Raw genomic sequence first — 16,674 nt, forward strand, 5'->3', positions numbered from 1 at the left:
GAACTGGTTCAAAAGCGGTAGGCTATTCTCATATCAACAGTTCATGCAGCTTCTAAGATTTGTCTGGCTTTTTCTGGGACCTTTTCATGTATTAGCCTAGTTAGTCAGGGTGCCATTCATCAGCCTGCATTTGTCCTCCATAGACAGCAAGTCCAGCGTGAGGGTTGGGGTAAATCACCTGGGACAGCATGCAGGGGCCAGGCTGACAAGTCGTTTGGATGGGGATAATGGTTAGCCTGATTACCATCGACTTTCAAAGGCTCTGCGAGACTTTAGTCTGACCAACAGCCTGTGCTAACACGGTTTCTTGCCATCGCTGGTTGACCCGCCTCCTTTAAGTGCCTCGATTTGCTACTGGTAGATGTCAGAAAGCGGATTGCCGAGTTTAAACCAATAACAACACTCTTTCCTCTGCCTTGAACACGCCTCTACCCAGAGCCGTTGGAGCTGCTCAAAGTTAATTGGTTCTCGACCAAAGGGGGCAGTTCCGCAGATTTCGGGAACTCAGAAATCCTTCTCAATGAGCAGTTGACCAGACCAGCAGCAAAGCCTGAAGGCGTTGCGTCACTGGGAGGGCGTGCCAGGCTAGATAATGGTATCCGTTATGGCAACTCTTAGTGTGGTGGTTGTTTGCAATGTAGACTATTTCTACAATGGAGACCATTTATTATCTTAACAGGGACCATGTATCTTCACAGAAGATTTCAGCAAGAAAAGGATAGGCTGATAGGCCTAAGGATAGGCTGATTCAAATGTAGGCCTAATTTGAAACGTATTGATGACTAGTATGTGTTGGCCTCTACTAGGAAAGTTTGAGTGCCATTTCTAAATCAGAAGTTTTGTATAGTCTGTAAGATGGCCTGCAGGCACATTGTTGTGGGTTAATGTTGCAATCTATTTAAAAGGTAGGCTAACAACACCAATATCCCCGCCTAATAGCCTATATCTGTGTTCACCTTATGGATCACTCTGTAGGCTACATAGCCCACACAAATCCCAAATGGACACACACACACGCACACACACAAACAGACACATGTTTACACACACACACACACACACACACACACACACACACACAGACACATGCACACACACACACACACACACACACACACACACACACACACACACACACACACACACAGAGGCACACACACAAACAGACACATGTACACACACACACACACACCTCCTGTCCCGCTTTGTGCAACTGGCACTTTTCCCATACAGGCCTTGTAGGCCTCGGCGCATAGGTCCACAGTGAGCCCACAATGCAGTAAAGTGACCACTTTCCTATTATGACTTGTAAAACAATTTATCATAATGAAGGCCCGGCCGCATCCATTAGTGGTACCCAGAGCGGTACCCATCTGAGGCTAAGTCACTCGATCTCTAATGCTATGCTTATAGGCCTGACATTAGCCTATTCTCCCACGGATGCAACTGTGCCAGTGGAGTGCTTATTTCAGTTTGCCGACTTACAGATAAGAACTCCTCATCTCGCTCGTTCTCTCGTTAATACATACAAGAAAACACACACACACACACACACACACACTCACACAATCTCTCTCTCACTCTTTCTCACTCACACTTATGAACTTCTTACATGATCTGTACACCTGGTGTTGGCTATATTTACAGAAAATCTGTAAATGTCATGATTTAAGATAGAGATTTAAGTAATATAGTGATCTTTTATACCACTAGCTTGTGCATGTATTACTGTAACCGCACATGTCAGCCATGGCAAACTTGGATGACAAAATGATGAGGGGAAAAAAAGGAACTGCGACTTGATTTGTTCAGCAAAAATGAGGGGTACTGGTGTAAAGGCAATAGGAACAGATTTTGGTGTAACTCCGGCAAAAATTGGCCTCGGGCTCTTTTTCTGCATGAGAACATACAAATAAGCTGTGGAGACGGTATTTTTTCGTTGATCAAGCACTACAGAGATTGTACCGGTGTACGTTATAGCCCCAAATGGCAACGCTAAGGGCAGTTCGATATGCTCATATCAATTTCATATATACACAACTGAGTGAGCTGACAAAATGATAAATAAAATGCTAATTTGATTGTTGTTTTTCTGGAGTAGACTAATCATGTTACACAGATTCATGGAAACAGGGAAACATTGTGATATCAAACCCTCAAACTCCACACGAAACCAAAGCAACCTGAGTTGTAACATTTTTATTGATGGTAACGTAATCATGTTATAACAACATAACTGGTAATCACACTCATTGGTCTGTTGGTGCACAAATAATGACACAGAGAAGTCAACAGTAAATCATAGCATGATAATACAATGGACACGCCAATATCTACAGGTTCAGACACATCCTTAGTAGAGCATGTAATGACAGTTTTTCACAAGTTGAGAAAAAAGTATCTTTGGCAAATCCCATCTGGAACATTTTAAAAGAAACATCAACACATAAGAAAAATAAAGAATTTCCCTTCAATATAAACCTGTCATATGCTGTAGATGATTTGTTTTTATTTTTTGCATCTTCCCCAGATGAATGCTGCGTCAATTCTTCTCTCATCCACACACAAAATGTCGTAAAGGAAGTGATGGAAAAGACACTCCCTTTCATTCCTGGGCTGGAAACTACTGTAGATCTTCGTAGTCCTAAACAGTTTTATTATTTAAACTGGAGGATATAATAGAGGCTGCACAGGCACTTGAAAGACATTAACTTGGACACTGAACCGTGAATACAGTCATGCAATAATACAAGATGGCCGACAGGACCTTGAGGTAACAAATGACATACCAAGGTGCTGCTTGAAGCATGGCACAGTATACGAGCCTCCAGCCATCAGGCTGCTCACTGTAACCTCCATCTCCATATTGAATTGCTCGTGCAACAGAAATAAAAGGGAGCCACCTTTAGCATCAGGGAATATATGTACACATCATTTTCTTCCAATATATATATATATATATATATTTATAAATATACATATCTGTTCAGTTGTTTGAGTCTTTTCCATATGCTGTTTTTGCTTTTTAACTGTCAAGCTTGTCCACAATTTTTGCAGACGTAGGCAAAGCCATCCAGTTTGCATAAACACTATCATTCGCATATCTTGAAAAGACAGGGTTAGTGCCATCAAGTCTGTTGAGCTGTACCGGGCTCCCCTCTGGCCAGGTGGGGTATGACATGCCTAAAAACGAGAACATATCATTTGTCCGCACGGAGGGTGACTGGCATGTAGAGTACAGACAGTAAGGCTCTCAACAAAATCTCTGATTATAGTGGACTTAATGGTGTGTATGTCTTGTCAATTGGACTAAAGAGGTGAATAGTCTGATGTGATTGCAATCGGTACATGTGGATCAGTTAAAAAAAACTATGCGGGTGAGCAGTATGCAATGCAACTCTGACATGATTTCCTTGTTTTGAGTATGCAAGCTCAATAAAGCCTCTCCTCTAAAACTCCTCTGAATGAGGCTTGCAGTGGAAGACTAATCACAAGAATTGTATCTCTGAAATTATTGCTAAATACATTTAAGGGCTTACGACTGATTGTTCTTAGATTCTTTCTTAATTTGTTTTTTTTTTTTTTTTGTTTACGTTCATGTTCAGAAGAATTCAGTTGAAAAGCCTTACTGTTCCTCTGTTCAGCAATGCAGAATCCATACATTTAATCACTATGTACAAAAAGGTACAGAAATCATAGGACAGTTTGCAATCCAAACCAAATAAATAACTGACTTACATAGCTAGGACCTGTTTCGAATGTATTCATTTTTATATTGCAGATAAGTATTCTAAAATTAAAATAAAACAATACATATGGTGGTGATGTCATAAGGGGTACTACTGCTGGCATGAAATATACAAAATAAATACTAAGTAATAATAATTAAAAGCAACAGTTCATTTAACCAGTGCAAATAATAAAAATGGTACAGTTTCCAAAATGTTTGTCACTGTTACTTTATTAAGCTTCACGTACATCAGAAGCAGGTCCATGTTAAAATGAGACAGCCGATTCTCCCCTTCACATATCAAAGACAATCCAAAAGTTTGTCACTAAAGACTCAAGATCTCTGGTTAGCATGCCACCACTATCACCACGGTTACCACCCACTCCCTATATACACAGAGCCAAGCACAAATTGCCAGAAAAAAAGACAACTCGTGTTTTTTTCTGTCACTAGAATCGAGTAAATGCATGGGAAATTCTACCATAGAGCTTGTTTTCAATCCAAGTGGAGGGGAGGTTTCGAGGGAGAGGGGCGTTATTACAGTCCACTAGTGGTGTGTCCTCCTCGGAGAGGGCGTCGTCGTACAGGAGAGCGTCGGCCGGTGTGGACGCGGCTAGGTCCAGGTAATCCTGATGGGGAGACAGAGACACTTGGTTACTGTTCAGTGAGCCTCATTTATTGTAGTATAGTACATATACTTTTTTGATCTTGTGAGGGATCAAAAAGGCACCTCACACAGTGAGGTGAATCAAACACTAACCCAGAGCAGTGAGCTGCCTGCCCAACCAGCGGCGCTCGGGGAGCAGTGAGGGGTTTGGTGCCTTGCTCAAGGGCACTTCAGCCGTGGACTGGTCAGGGACTGAACCGGCAACCCTCCGGTTACAAGCTTGAAGCCCTAACCAGTAGGCCACAGCTGCCCCTTGAATGTAACGGGACCAGCTGTAATGGGAGTGTTTTGCTCTCTCTTAATTATACTCGGTGTTGTGTTTTGTTATTGACAAATAATAATGATAGCCTAATAATAACTTGATGCGAAGCTCTCTTGACGCACAGTCCAAGGCTTGGGTTGACTATAAAATTAAAATTGACTGGTAATGAGAAGACACTTCTATCCAAAGCGACGAGAGGACGGCTATCTCTTAGCTGCGAAATCTCACAAATAGCCTTATTTCTCACAAGACAAATAAAAAGACACTTTTGAGACAACTCAACTTACAGTTGAGAGCAACTCAGTTACAGTTCACCACCCATCAAGCAGAGGCTGACTGCCATGGTGTAGAGGTGACTGAACCAATGGTGTTCAAATTATGTCAACATTTTAAGCAACAAGCGACAGGTGACGAGTATATTTTCAGCAGTGTGTGCACGGCTTTGGGCTGATGCCAGTGGTTGTAGAGGTGAATTCACTGCTAATGTGGGTCTAGGGATTTTGGAGTTGAAATCTCAAGGAGGACAACAAGTTCAAAAGTGAATGTATGCAAAACGGATGTCCCTCAGGCAAAATTGATTTGTAGTGACTGATTCATTTTTGTCAATGTCGTGTGTGGGGTGGTAGGGTGGAGTGAGTGAGTGAGTGAGCTTTGGTCTTACTCGGCTCTTCACCATCATCTTCTCCAACTCCTTGCTGATCTCTGAGAATGTTGGTCGTTTGTCTGATTCCTGTTTCCAGCATCGGAGCATCAGATTGTACCTTTTGGAGAAAAAAAAAATGTTTAGTAACATAGCACAAGACTACGTAGATGTTTGTATGAATTTTAAGAAAATGCTTAACTCTTGCACTGTTCATGAATATTGAGAAAAGAGTGCATGGATAACTGGGATATATAATGATAATAACTATTTTTAACATAATGTGTACAAGTGGTACACTACATGCACAAGTAAATGTGATTAGATGGTGAACATACATTTCTTCAGAGCAGTTTTCTGGTTTCTCCATGCGGTAGCCTGTCTTCAGAAGGTTGAAGAGACGCTCTGGTGCAATGCCTGGATAAGGATTTCCTCCCAGAGTCATAATCTCCCACAGGAGCACACCAAACGACCAACTGATGGAAAAGATCATATCGTGTGAACAGGTGATCAGCTGTTGCATTAATCACAGACAGCAAAGGTTTATAATCTTTAATTTTGAGTCCCTGGTAACCTATTAACCTTCAATTAACGATAGAGTTAAATATACATATAAATAAGACATATGGATATAATTATGTATTTAAAGTATTTGTTTTTCTGAAAGTAAGAGTTTGTACTCACACATCACTTTGGGTTGTGTAAATATGATCAAACAATGACTCTATGGCCATCCATTTGACGGGAATGCGACCCTGAGAACAAGAAAAAATGAAACAAAAATAATTAAATGTACATGATTATTCTCTTCAGTCTCTATACTAAAGAATGAAGAAATTGATTAATGTTACCTTGCTTCTCTTAACGTAGGAGTCTTCCTCATACACGTCTCGTGACAGACCAAAGTCTGAAATCTTCATCTTCCGTCCCTCTGCGACCAAAACATTCCTTGCGGCAAGGTCCCTGTGCACCAACTGCAAAGCGAATGTCGGCAAAGAAAATACAATTTGTCAAAGAGCCCTCTTTACATTCTAAGTGCACCCTCAAGTCCAGCACAGTTGGCATTGAATAAAACATAATTCATCACACTAAAACAAGACATCCACTCCTCCCCTCACTATAACAAAGTTATTAGTCAAACGACTCCCTCCCTACCTTCATTTCAGCCAGGTACTGCATGCCTCTCGAAATCTGCCAAGCGAAGGAGATCAGGTCGCCCATGGTAAGTGCCCTCTCGTCTGGGTTCTCCAGGTAGCTGGAGTTACGGTTGGCCTCGTTGCCCATGTAGCTGGGGCCCACCTTGCGGCTCTCGCGCAAGAAGTTACGCAGAGACCCGTACTTGGCATACTCCACGATCAAATACAAAGGACCTGAAGGCATGGCAGGAACAGAAGGCCGGCATACGGATTTAAGCAACACTAAAGCACTTTTCCTCTGTCGCACACACACACTATTTGTTTATAACAGACAAGGTAGAATATGTTGCATGATTTTATGAAAGTATGATGTATTGCGACATCGAAGCAAGTCAAATTTGTAGTTTCTGCTGTCTTGTTTCATCAAACTACAGATACACTTCCCCACCTCATAAAGTTACATAGTGTGGTTATAGTCAATAGAGGGCCGCAAAGTGAAAGCAGAAGTGCATTTTAAGGTACGAAAAACTCTTAAGTGTTGCTTTAAGCAACAGCAAGTGTGGTCTGAAACTTATCTGATCAAGGATTGGGGCTAAGACAAGAGAAAGGAAGATGCTGATGAAGTCTCACCATCTTGGCTGCAAGCGCCGTACATCTTTATCACATGTGGATGGTTGACCTGCTTCAACAGGGTGAACTCAGACAAGAGGTCACGCAGTTCACTGTGAGAGGCATTTTCTGAGAAAAACAGAAATAACACGGTTTAAAGCAAGATCGCATTTTATCAATACCAAAGGAATTTACTCATTTTTTTCAGAGATCACTTAATACAATCTAACTTATTTTGTGTTGATAAGTTGCTCTTACCTTTCAACATTTTAACAGCAACAGTCGTGTATCCAGCTTTCCCTTTCAGTCGGAAGGCTGTTGCTTTCACCACCTTCCCAAACTCTCCTTCCCCGAGAGTCTTACCCAGCACCAAATTCTTACGAGGGAACTCCCATTTTGGATCCTCCTGTTGGCAGAGCATAAAAACAAAGCAAGTGTTTATTTATAAAATCACTGTGTAAACCCAGATTTTGCCAATGTTGGCCACTAGAGGCAAACTTCCAAGTTCTGGCAACAATTAGAAGTTTGCCATGATTGGCAAATGTGTTCGCCAGTGATTTGCCACCAGATTTAGCCAATAATGGCAAACTTCCAGAAGTTCCAGAACCTCTGGTAACAACCCTAATTTGCATATGACATTGCTGCACATTTAACCGCAACTGTTTGCCAGAAACATAATTTGCATGTGAAAATGTGACCTTGCCGCAAATTTGCAGCAACTGTTCGCCAGAAGCCTGATATTTCGGTAAGGGAAAACACCATATGGTTCGCGTACCAGTACCTCCCAAGCTACTAGGTGCTTAATAAATGCACATCATGGGTGCCTCTCATTTGGGCTTTTATGCATCCTCCCTCCCTCCTCGGGCCTCGATCCTCACTGATCTACATATAGAATGATGGGGCGGCAACAATGTATAGTCTCCGGTGTTAGTTATAGATCAGTGGGAACGCCCCTCGAGGATCGAGCATCGAGGATCGAGGAGAGATGTCGAGAGGCACCCCATAACACCTTACGGTCAGCAACTGAACGGGCATCCTTTACCGGTATTTTGAACGTGTCGATGGCCACCTGGTTCTCCATGGAGTCCAGAGAGCCCCGCCGCATGTTATTGGCGGAGTAGCTGATGGGGTAGGACTGGGCGGGCCGGCGGAAGGTCATCTCGGCGGAGGCGATGGGCGGCTTGGGCGTGCTCTTGTGGTAGCGGTGGATGAAGTAGGAGGAGAGGAGGATGGACAGGACGAAGGACAGGAGCACGGCCGTGGCGATGATGGTCTTGCACACGTCATCACACATGGCCTCTGCAGAGAAGCAGGGTCCACAGCTCCATTACAAATTGTGACACTTTCAATTTTTTGTATTATTTTTTTTTATCCCATTCTGACTCACTGATGCTGATGTTCATTCAAAAATATTTAACAGACAAAACGATTCATGGTAGCAAGGTTGCACTACATATAAATAATATTTCACAAAAATGAGAATTAAAATTTGAGAATTTTACCCTCTATTGGATCCTTTTCACAGAAGCACCTCTCGGAATAGCAGTAGCAGGTTCCATAGCCAGCCTTGATTCCAAACATCAGTCCTTTCTCATGGCCACCAACGATCTCTCCTGCACAACAGATGAAGGAGGAAAATTAGCAAAGCAATTCCTATATCCTAAAATGGAGCCAAAGTCCCAATAATGAAATCCATGCATCTGAACAATGGCAGTGGCACAAAAATGACAAGGCCATGATACACCATTTAACATAATAAGATGTTTGTTCTGCGCGTAGCTAAATAAATAATAATAATAACTTGCACTTATATAGCAACTTTCCTGGTATACCCACGGTCGATATTGGGGGGCGACTTAGTGAGAAGAAATGTTTTGAGGTGCAGGGATGGGGCAGAGCAGATGTGGAATGGTAGCTACAGTGCACTGTATTTATCTCTAAATATCCTGAATATAAAAACTACTGGTAAGTCTGCGGTGATGCTCACTTGTGCAGTCCTGGGGGCATATGGTCGTGTCTTTGCTCTCCACTGCATCACAGAACCCATCGGGACACGTCCGCAGGTCAGGAGAACAGGTCGAGTAATTCTGGGATATGCCTGTGTTGGTGCAAGGAATTTTAGTCACAAAATGGCTCTGTAAAACAATCCTCAAAATAGTGGCAAACAGTTCTCAAAATAAATAAAAATGTGCTGCCACTGTAAGTAGAAAATGACACAGAAGACCTCTTGTAGATTATTAGACTCTTTAAACGTGGAGGCAGGTCCTCCATTCTATGCCGATCATATCATGTGAGAAGAAGGTGCAGTGTGGGAGAGGGTTTGAGTGAAGTCAGAAAGTCGGGCTTGTGAACCTTTCTCTGTGCTTTGTCTCCACTGGCATCTCCCGGTCGGCGTTCCCAGTCCCCGGAATGCCTCGCATTCCCCTTGCTTCCTCTTTTCCGCACATGACAGAATGCGCTGCTCCGGAGACTCCAGCTTATCTGCTACACATCAAAAGTCTGATGGTTAGCCTGTCAATTTATTCAGTTTAGTTTGGGAATATTATTTGGTAAGTCGAGGTATTCTCAAGCAGAGACTGAAGACAGTGTTTGCCACATTGTTAACCACTGGGATATTAAAATTGTGTGTCTTTCATTTATTGTAAAAGGTCAATATTTAAATACAGAGGCAGGGAGAGAGAGAGACCTTGTGTGTGTGAGAGAGAGGAAGAGAGAGAGAGAGAGAGAGAGAGAGAGACTTTGTGTGTGAGAGAGAGGAAGAGAGAGACTATGTGCATGTGTTTTCTTGTATGTGTGAGGGAGAGAGTGATAAAGACTCACATTCTTCTTCAAAGATAACAGTCAGCTGGGTTCTGGCCTGCAGTTGCAGCTGCTGCTCTTGGGCAATCACAACAAACTGAAGCTCTTGGCATTCTGGCCGGCGAAACACCTCGGTGTTGTTCACAAAGAGCTCCCCCAGCACGTATCTCAGGCTACCCACAATGCCCACCGCTGCGTAGCACGACTGCAGCTCCACGGACACGTTCCTGTCCACAATCTCCAGCTGGTAGTCCACATCGATGCCCTGAAATTTCTGGCAGTTGTCCACACACACCTTGCCGATCTGAAATATAACATACAGTATAAAGGATGTTGAAGTATATACTGTATGTACTTTTTTGTTTGGACTAACATGTTTACGGCATACTGCACAAAAACAATGATGTGCTTGAACACATTTAATATACTGTATAAAGATCGCTAAATACAGAGTGATACGTCTCATATTGCAGTGATTTTCTGAAAGGTCTTGATAATGGAGGTCTGAATGCACATCATTTTGTATAACTTTTGCTGCTGTTTGTATGTAGCTGAGTTGGTGTATCATATTGTTGGCTTGTTAGTTTGAGTTTGTTTATTTTCTTCAGCGGATTTCAGAATGGATCCATCTTTTACTGGTTGGAAAAGTGGAAATTGATAAATATATTCTTTTTCTTTTTTTCTTTTTAAAGAGAGGCTAATCATACTAAAAAAAGATTGGGAAATACTGCACTACCAACAATAGCAACCGTGTGTAAAGTAACTGAAGGCCTGTCACACACCTTTGAGTAAACAGTGGATTTTCTTGAGACGTTGAACACATAGCTGATGTTGGTGAAGCGAATGGGCACGGGCAGGATGGACACGTTGAAGTGCAGTATCACGCTCCCATTCCCACCAGTAAATGTCCTGTCCGTCAACAGATAATCCAGCTGGAAGGATCTGTTCTCCATGACGGACAGGTCCCTGGTAAGGGTCAGCTCTGACGGAACAATGAAATAAACAGAATTAAACCAGCTGGTCTCTACCATTCCTCAGGCCCTAAAGAACACAATGAGGACAGAATGTCCTTCAACATGCACAAGGTGACGACTGCATTGAAAGATTTCTATGAACCTATGACAGGGAGTCTGTGACGTTAAAGGTCAACAGGGCATCTCACTCTCCAGCCAATAGAAGAATAGTTCCAAATCAGACTTTTTCAATCTGACTTACTGTACTCATGGACGGTGCCGCGCACATTTCCAAATATGGCCTTTTCCTCTCTGAGGGAGTGCGCCACGGAGAAGGTGCTTTTGATCCAGGTGTCGTTTGTGAGCATGGTGCCTGTGAGCTTGTTCTGAATATGATCTTTGGGGTAGACGGGCGTGGTGTCTCTGTCATAAACAGACAAGTTGCCAAAAACAGCTCCCTGCAAAAAAAGGTGAGCATGTTAAAGACCAACTACACTGCACAGTGAAAGGCAGAAGCAATGGGCAATGGGCCAACGGGCCATTTTATAGAAATATTAAGCAATATGCACACTTGTAATTCTGCTCGTCATTGTGTGATGTGACAACGCCCATGAGTCGTTTCTCATAAATGGTGTTGTCAACATTTCCAATTATCACAGCCAAGATATCTACTAGTATCAATTTACTTGAGGCGTCAAGCTACTTGATATCTTTAGAGGAGACACTGAATATCCCATTGACCGAAACACTTGCTAATTATAGGCAAGAGATTAGTCCATATATTAATGAGGGTATAGAACTGCTGATTCAAGCAAGATTTAGCCACAGAAGAAATTATGTTTCGACATTTTTAAAATAGCATAATGCAGTCTTTGCCTGTATGTGACATTGAGCCTGCGATAATAATACAAAAAGAAGTCTCTTTATTGTTTCAGGGGTTCTTTTTTGAAATCACAAATGACTCTCTCCAATTACATCATTTGTAAGTAATGCATGACTAGAGTGCATACAGGACATTTCTGATTCAAGGCAAACAAAAGTGCTACTAAGGGAGCTGAGACACAAATAGAAGTGGGCGCTCACTTTCATCCGATTGAACTCCACCACCACGTCCCCTGTGTCCGTGCCGTTGATGTACGGCGCGTTGTCGTTTTCATCGTAGACGTTGACGTGCATCGGGAGGAAGAGTTTGTGGATGGTCTCGTTGGTCTCCACCATGCACACCACCTGCATGCGGTACACCTCACGCTCCTCCCGGTCCACCGGTCGGGTCACCAGCAGCTCAGACGTGCCGTCGTCCACTTCGAACGGAACAGGGTCGTCTGCAGGGGGGAGCGCAATGACACAACACGATGAGAAAGGACTCATTTTGTTCATGGATGGAAACATTCATTAGATCATTTGGTCATTCAACCTTTATTTTTTCTCAGAAGTTCATTGAGGGTATAGTCCTCATTTTCTGTGATGGTGACTCTGACGAGTTTACTATGACAATAAAACAACTACAAAAGAAATAGTGGACAATAGATGTAGAGACATTTACAAATAAGCCAAAGCAAAAAAAAAGAGCAATAAAAACAGCTTTACAATTTAGAGGAGGAAGGGGGATAAAACCACAATAGAACCAAAGCACCAAAACGTACTTTTAATTTCTATTCATGCATGCAAGCGGTAAGTGACTTTATGCAGGGTCAGCTGTGGCTCAAGTTATGCCATCCCAAATCACATATAGGTCCAGTGCCAGAGACAAGTAAAAATCCTGCCATATATTGTTTCTACCTGTGTACTTAAGACAGGTGATACAATTCATTGTCTGATCTACCTGGCTGTTAATTAGGATGAGGTAGTTTACTGTTCCCATACATTTCCAGTCTGCTCTCCACTATTCTATGAATACAGGCTAGATAGGTCCCATAAATATTCATTATATTAATTACATAATGACATCTTTTTCATAGTAGGCTACCTCTCTATATGTATACATAAACACAGTTAAATATTTTATCAGTCTAGCCTGAATTATGAAAGGGGTCACCCATGCAGATGCATCATCTCTCACTAACACATTGTTACTGAATGAAACAGAACGGCAGAATGGAACATAACAAGCCCAGGTCTGCCTACCTGCATCCACTCCGTAGCTGATGGTGTAGTTTGGGCACAGGTGTGCCCTGGCCAGCCTCCTCAGCTGGTACAGAGGCCCTGGCACACGGTTCTCGGTGATGTGAGGAGTCACTTCCTTGTCAGGGAAGCAGAGCGTCTCCAGCTTGATCTGATCACAAGGGGGCGCTGTGGTGTTGATGAGGATGAGGCTGATCTCCACGGTTGGCCGGAGGTAGCAGCTGACCCGCTGCACTGGCTCGTAGGCGACAAAAGCCTTCAGGCTGAGCTTCTTGAAGGATCCCATGGGGTCTGGTACCACAGGTAAGACAGGCAGTTAGATCACACACACACACACACACACACACACACACACGCACACACACACACACACACACACACACACACACATCATGGGGTTTGTTACCACAGGTAAGACAGGCAGTTAGATCTCAGTTCATGAACACTGATAGAGTGAACAGAGAAATGAACAAGGACTGTAAATGAAATGTTTTAATGTTTTTTCTTTTCTATCTGTCAAAGTGACCTTGATATTTTTAGTCATAACTGCACAACATGTATTTTATTTCACTTGCTTCTTTGAGTTAAGGTTAATGTTAGATGTTAAATCACTGAAAATATACTACCACTGCTTAATCTGTAATGAAGATACACGTTCATGTGTACGTAATGTTGTCCATGTTGTAATTCCACTCAGGGAAACACACATCCTTCATAAAACATCTTTTCAGCACATTTGTATTGATGGCGGAGTTATAAAGCGATATGACAGCATTGAATGTCGTCAGGCTTGCAGTAAAGTGGCCTAATGATTAACTAATGCCTGTGGCAGCGGGGGGAGATATAGGAGCATGTGGGAGAACCTCTGACCTCACAGCTCTCATATCAGGGAAGTGCACTTAATGCATTCTGCCCTGGATTCTCAGCATCGTTAGTAAGGGCCAGGGATACAGAGTAAGGGAGATGTGATGGCTTTGTTAGACAGAGCTCACATACACAAAAAAGTGGCATGTTGATGTAAACTGATACAGTATTTTTACAAGTTTTAAAGTCACATATATCAAAATGCTAAACAGGAAAATGTGAAAAATATCAACCTTATTCTCCGAGTGACGGCTTCTCATTTAAGTTGTTGATACAACAGCAATGACACAAATGTTACGATACATAAAAAACTAAAGATGTGCTGTACAATGACGTTATTTCAACCATATCATGTTTATGGTCCTTTCAAAACAATCCTGAGGACCAGTGTCAGGACCCAACAGGCACAGGCATCCCTAGACCCCTTCAATTGGGGCACGAGCCCCGATATCCAACTGCTGTGTCCCAGTAAATAGGTTAACATTTGTAACTAGCTCCTGTTACCTCTTCAGCAGCAGATTATGATTACTCTCATTAGATTGGACCGTGCCTCAATAGAGTTTTGGGTAACGCTTAATGCTGCTTATTAACACTTACAAGCTGTGAGTTAACAGTTAGTTAATGTTATTAAACGATAACAACAGTTAACTAACTGTTAGTAACTAATTGTTAACTGCTTGTTATGCACTGTTAATAGCTAATGAGCACATGTTATTCTAAAGCGTTACCGAGTTTTGGGTCTAGTGACTTCCCTGTCAACAGGGCCAGGGGTGAGATGAGATGCCTTTATGACTAGCTGATTTGGGGAAGCCTATGGGGGGGAAGTGTCACTCACAGAAAGCGAAGTCGCTCCACTCCAGTGTCTTGTTCATGCTGATCATGCCCGAGGACTCGTCCATGTGGAACCAGGTGGCGTAGTGCGGGGCCCGGGCGGGGTTCTGCCAGCACAGGTAGAAGTAGGGCCTCTCCGAGTCCGTGTCCCGCATGGAGTGGACCTGAAGTACGGGCGTCCCGGCGGGCTGCCCGATGTAAATGTTCTCAGTGTAGACATTCAGTGGGAAGTACAGACCTGTGGAAACTGTGAAACACACACACACACACACACACACACACACACACGCACACGCACACGCACACGCACACGCACAAACACGCACACACACACACACACACACACACACACAAACACACACACACACACACAGGCGTCATACATCACAATGATGAAATAAAACACGCAACACCACTATAAGTAATTATCCAGCTCTGCGAGTAAATGCCATGAAAAACCAGATGAGTTGTGCAGAGCTGGTAAAGCTACAGTACGTGTGTGTCAGCACCAAACTTCAAAATCAAGACAGATGTGGCTCACCAGGGCCAGGTGCAAGCGCACAGCACACCATAAGCCAAACCAATCACCAGACCTGCGATCGCCCGCGCTATCTGTCTTTTGCCAATAACAGGCAGTGATATTGGTTTTGTGTGAGCTACTCAGCCCCTTTGCACAGTTAAACCCCCCTCCTCCTCCTCCTCCTCCTCCTCCTCCTCCTCCTCTCCGTAACAAGAGTCCAACAATTTGTCCTCGCCCCCTCTGCCGCGTAGTATCAATCTACATGTGACAGGACATTGTGCTCCTCAGAAGAAAGACATGATCGATTGCATTCTATTCAAACAGCCCGAACAAAAGTGACAACCACAACAACAAAACAAAATCAAAGGGCTACTGGGCTTATTCGGTGATGCCTCGCACAGGTCAGCCAGTCACACGGGAAACGTCCCTTTGGCTTTTAAATCAGCGGAAATTGAAAGGCAAGATCATGTGACGCGGTGACAGCGCTCCTCTAATGAATTTCTCACATGGTCAATAAGCTGTGGTTTCCGCTTCTCCTTGAACCCACCTTGGGAAGCTTAATTAGAGAGGCTAACATAATACGGCAGAGAGATGAATCACTACCTGCAAGGGGCCTATGTGGAGAGAGAGAGAGAGACAGAGAGAGAGAGAGGGAGAGAGAGAGAGAGAGAGAGTGAGAGAGAGAGAGACAGAGAGAGAGAGAGAGAGAGCGCATGAGAGGAGAAGATGGGGGGGGGGGGTAATCTATAAAACACCATAACGGTCCATACGTGTTTTACCGGAAAAAGGAGACGCCGAGTGTTTGCGCCGTAATTATATCCCCCGATGTGCTCCTGTCCGACGACGGTGCGCGGCCATTTAGGGAACGCACTAATGTCATTAGCAGACAGTGAAACTTGATTTGCTATTTCTGTTGGTGCCGTTTAGGCCTTGGCTCTGGTTTCAGACGCTGATTTAATTGTGCTGTGCCTGGATGACAGGAGACTGGACTGATGGATAAAATGTGGCCAGCGCTCCAGCAGGACTCAGATACACTCAGGCCGGCTACAAGACCCTTTATTAAATGCCTTGTCGAGACCAAAACAAACACAAGACCACCTTGTTAAATGATCCACTGATATGGCTCGTAGTAGCCTACATGAAGGATTTGACCATATTTCAAAAGAGCAGGACTGTATCAGATATCACTGAATGTGAATATGAATATGAGTATGAATATAATACCAAACTTCAATATAAACTGATGCAGAATTTGATATCTCCGTGTTATTTCCCAAAGCACAGATGTGAGGTGGAGATGTTGCTCCTCCCGCCTCTGACCACCAGATGGAGACATATTCCCTCAACTAAGAGCCACTACCACTAATTGCAACAACACTGCAAGCCAACTTTATGGCCGTGTGCATCTCTGAGTGAAGCGCAGCTCCACTCTTTATCTATAATAGCCACAATTATATACAGCAAGCCCTTCTTTGAATTGAACACCTCTCCACCACATGGGCTTTGTTAACCCACTTGGGACCGGCTGATGCTCTAACAGGA

General features: G+C 43.3%; 1 protein-coding gene across 1 annotated transcript in view; it reads right to left on the reverse strand.

Moving 5' to 3' along the window:
• Positions 1 to 2,212: 2,212 nt before the first annotated feature.
• Positions 2,213 to 16,674, reverse strand: part of ret (ret proto-oncogene receptor tyrosine kinase) — a 28,571-nt gene continuing 14,109 nt past the window's right edge. The window contains exons 2-20 of the mRNA XM_062519286.1: positions 14,617 to 14,859; positions 12,921 to 13,208; positions 11,880 to 12,118; positions 11,059 to 11,254; positions 10,626 to 10,825; positions 9,865 to 10,147; positions 9,397 to 9,528; positions 9,032 to 9,142; positions 8,547 to 8,657; positions 8,087 to 8,343; positions 7,303 to 7,450; positions 7,066 to 7,173; positions 6,455 to 6,669; positions 6,151 to 6,273; positions 5,984 to 6,054; positions 5,638 to 5,775; positions 5,321 to 5,420; positions 4,212 to 4,359; positions 2,213 to 3,183 (exon numbers count right to left, since the gene is read on the reverse strand). Coding sequence (XP_062375270.1) covers positions 3,026 to 3,183; positions 4,212 to 4,359; positions 5,321 to 5,420; positions 5,638 to 5,775; positions 5,984 to 6,054; positions 6,151 to 6,273; positions 6,455 to 6,669; positions 7,066 to 7,173; positions 7,303 to 7,450; positions 8,087 to 8,343; positions 8,547 to 8,657; positions 9,032 to 9,142; positions 9,397 to 9,528; positions 9,865 to 10,147; positions 10,626 to 10,825; positions 11,059 to 11,254; positions 11,880 to 12,118; positions 12,921 to 13,208; positions 14,617 to 14,859 — 3,269 coding nt within the window. The 3' untranslated portion in view covers positions 2,213 to 3,025. The remainder of the gene's footprint in view (positions 3,184 to 4,211; positions 4,360 to 5,320; positions 5,421 to 5,637; positions 5,776 to 5,983; positions 6,055 to 6,150; positions 6,274 to 6,454; positions 6,670 to 7,065; positions 7,174 to 7,302; positions 7,451 to 8,086; positions 8,344 to 8,546; positions 8,658 to 9,031; positions 9,143 to 9,396; positions 9,529 to 9,864; positions 10,148 to 10,625; positions 10,826 to 11,058; positions 11,255 to 11,879; positions 12,119 to 12,920; positions 13,209 to 14,616; positions 14,860 to 16,674) is intronic.

Source organism: Sardina pilchardus, chromosome 18 (assembly GCF_963854185.1).
Source record: "Sardina pilchardus chromosome 18, fSarPil1.1, whole genome shotgun sequence".
In the NCBI taxonomy this organism is placed as follows: domain Eukaryota; kingdom Metazoa; phylum Chordata; class Actinopteri; order Clupeiformes; family Clupeidae; genus Sardina; species Sardina pilchardus.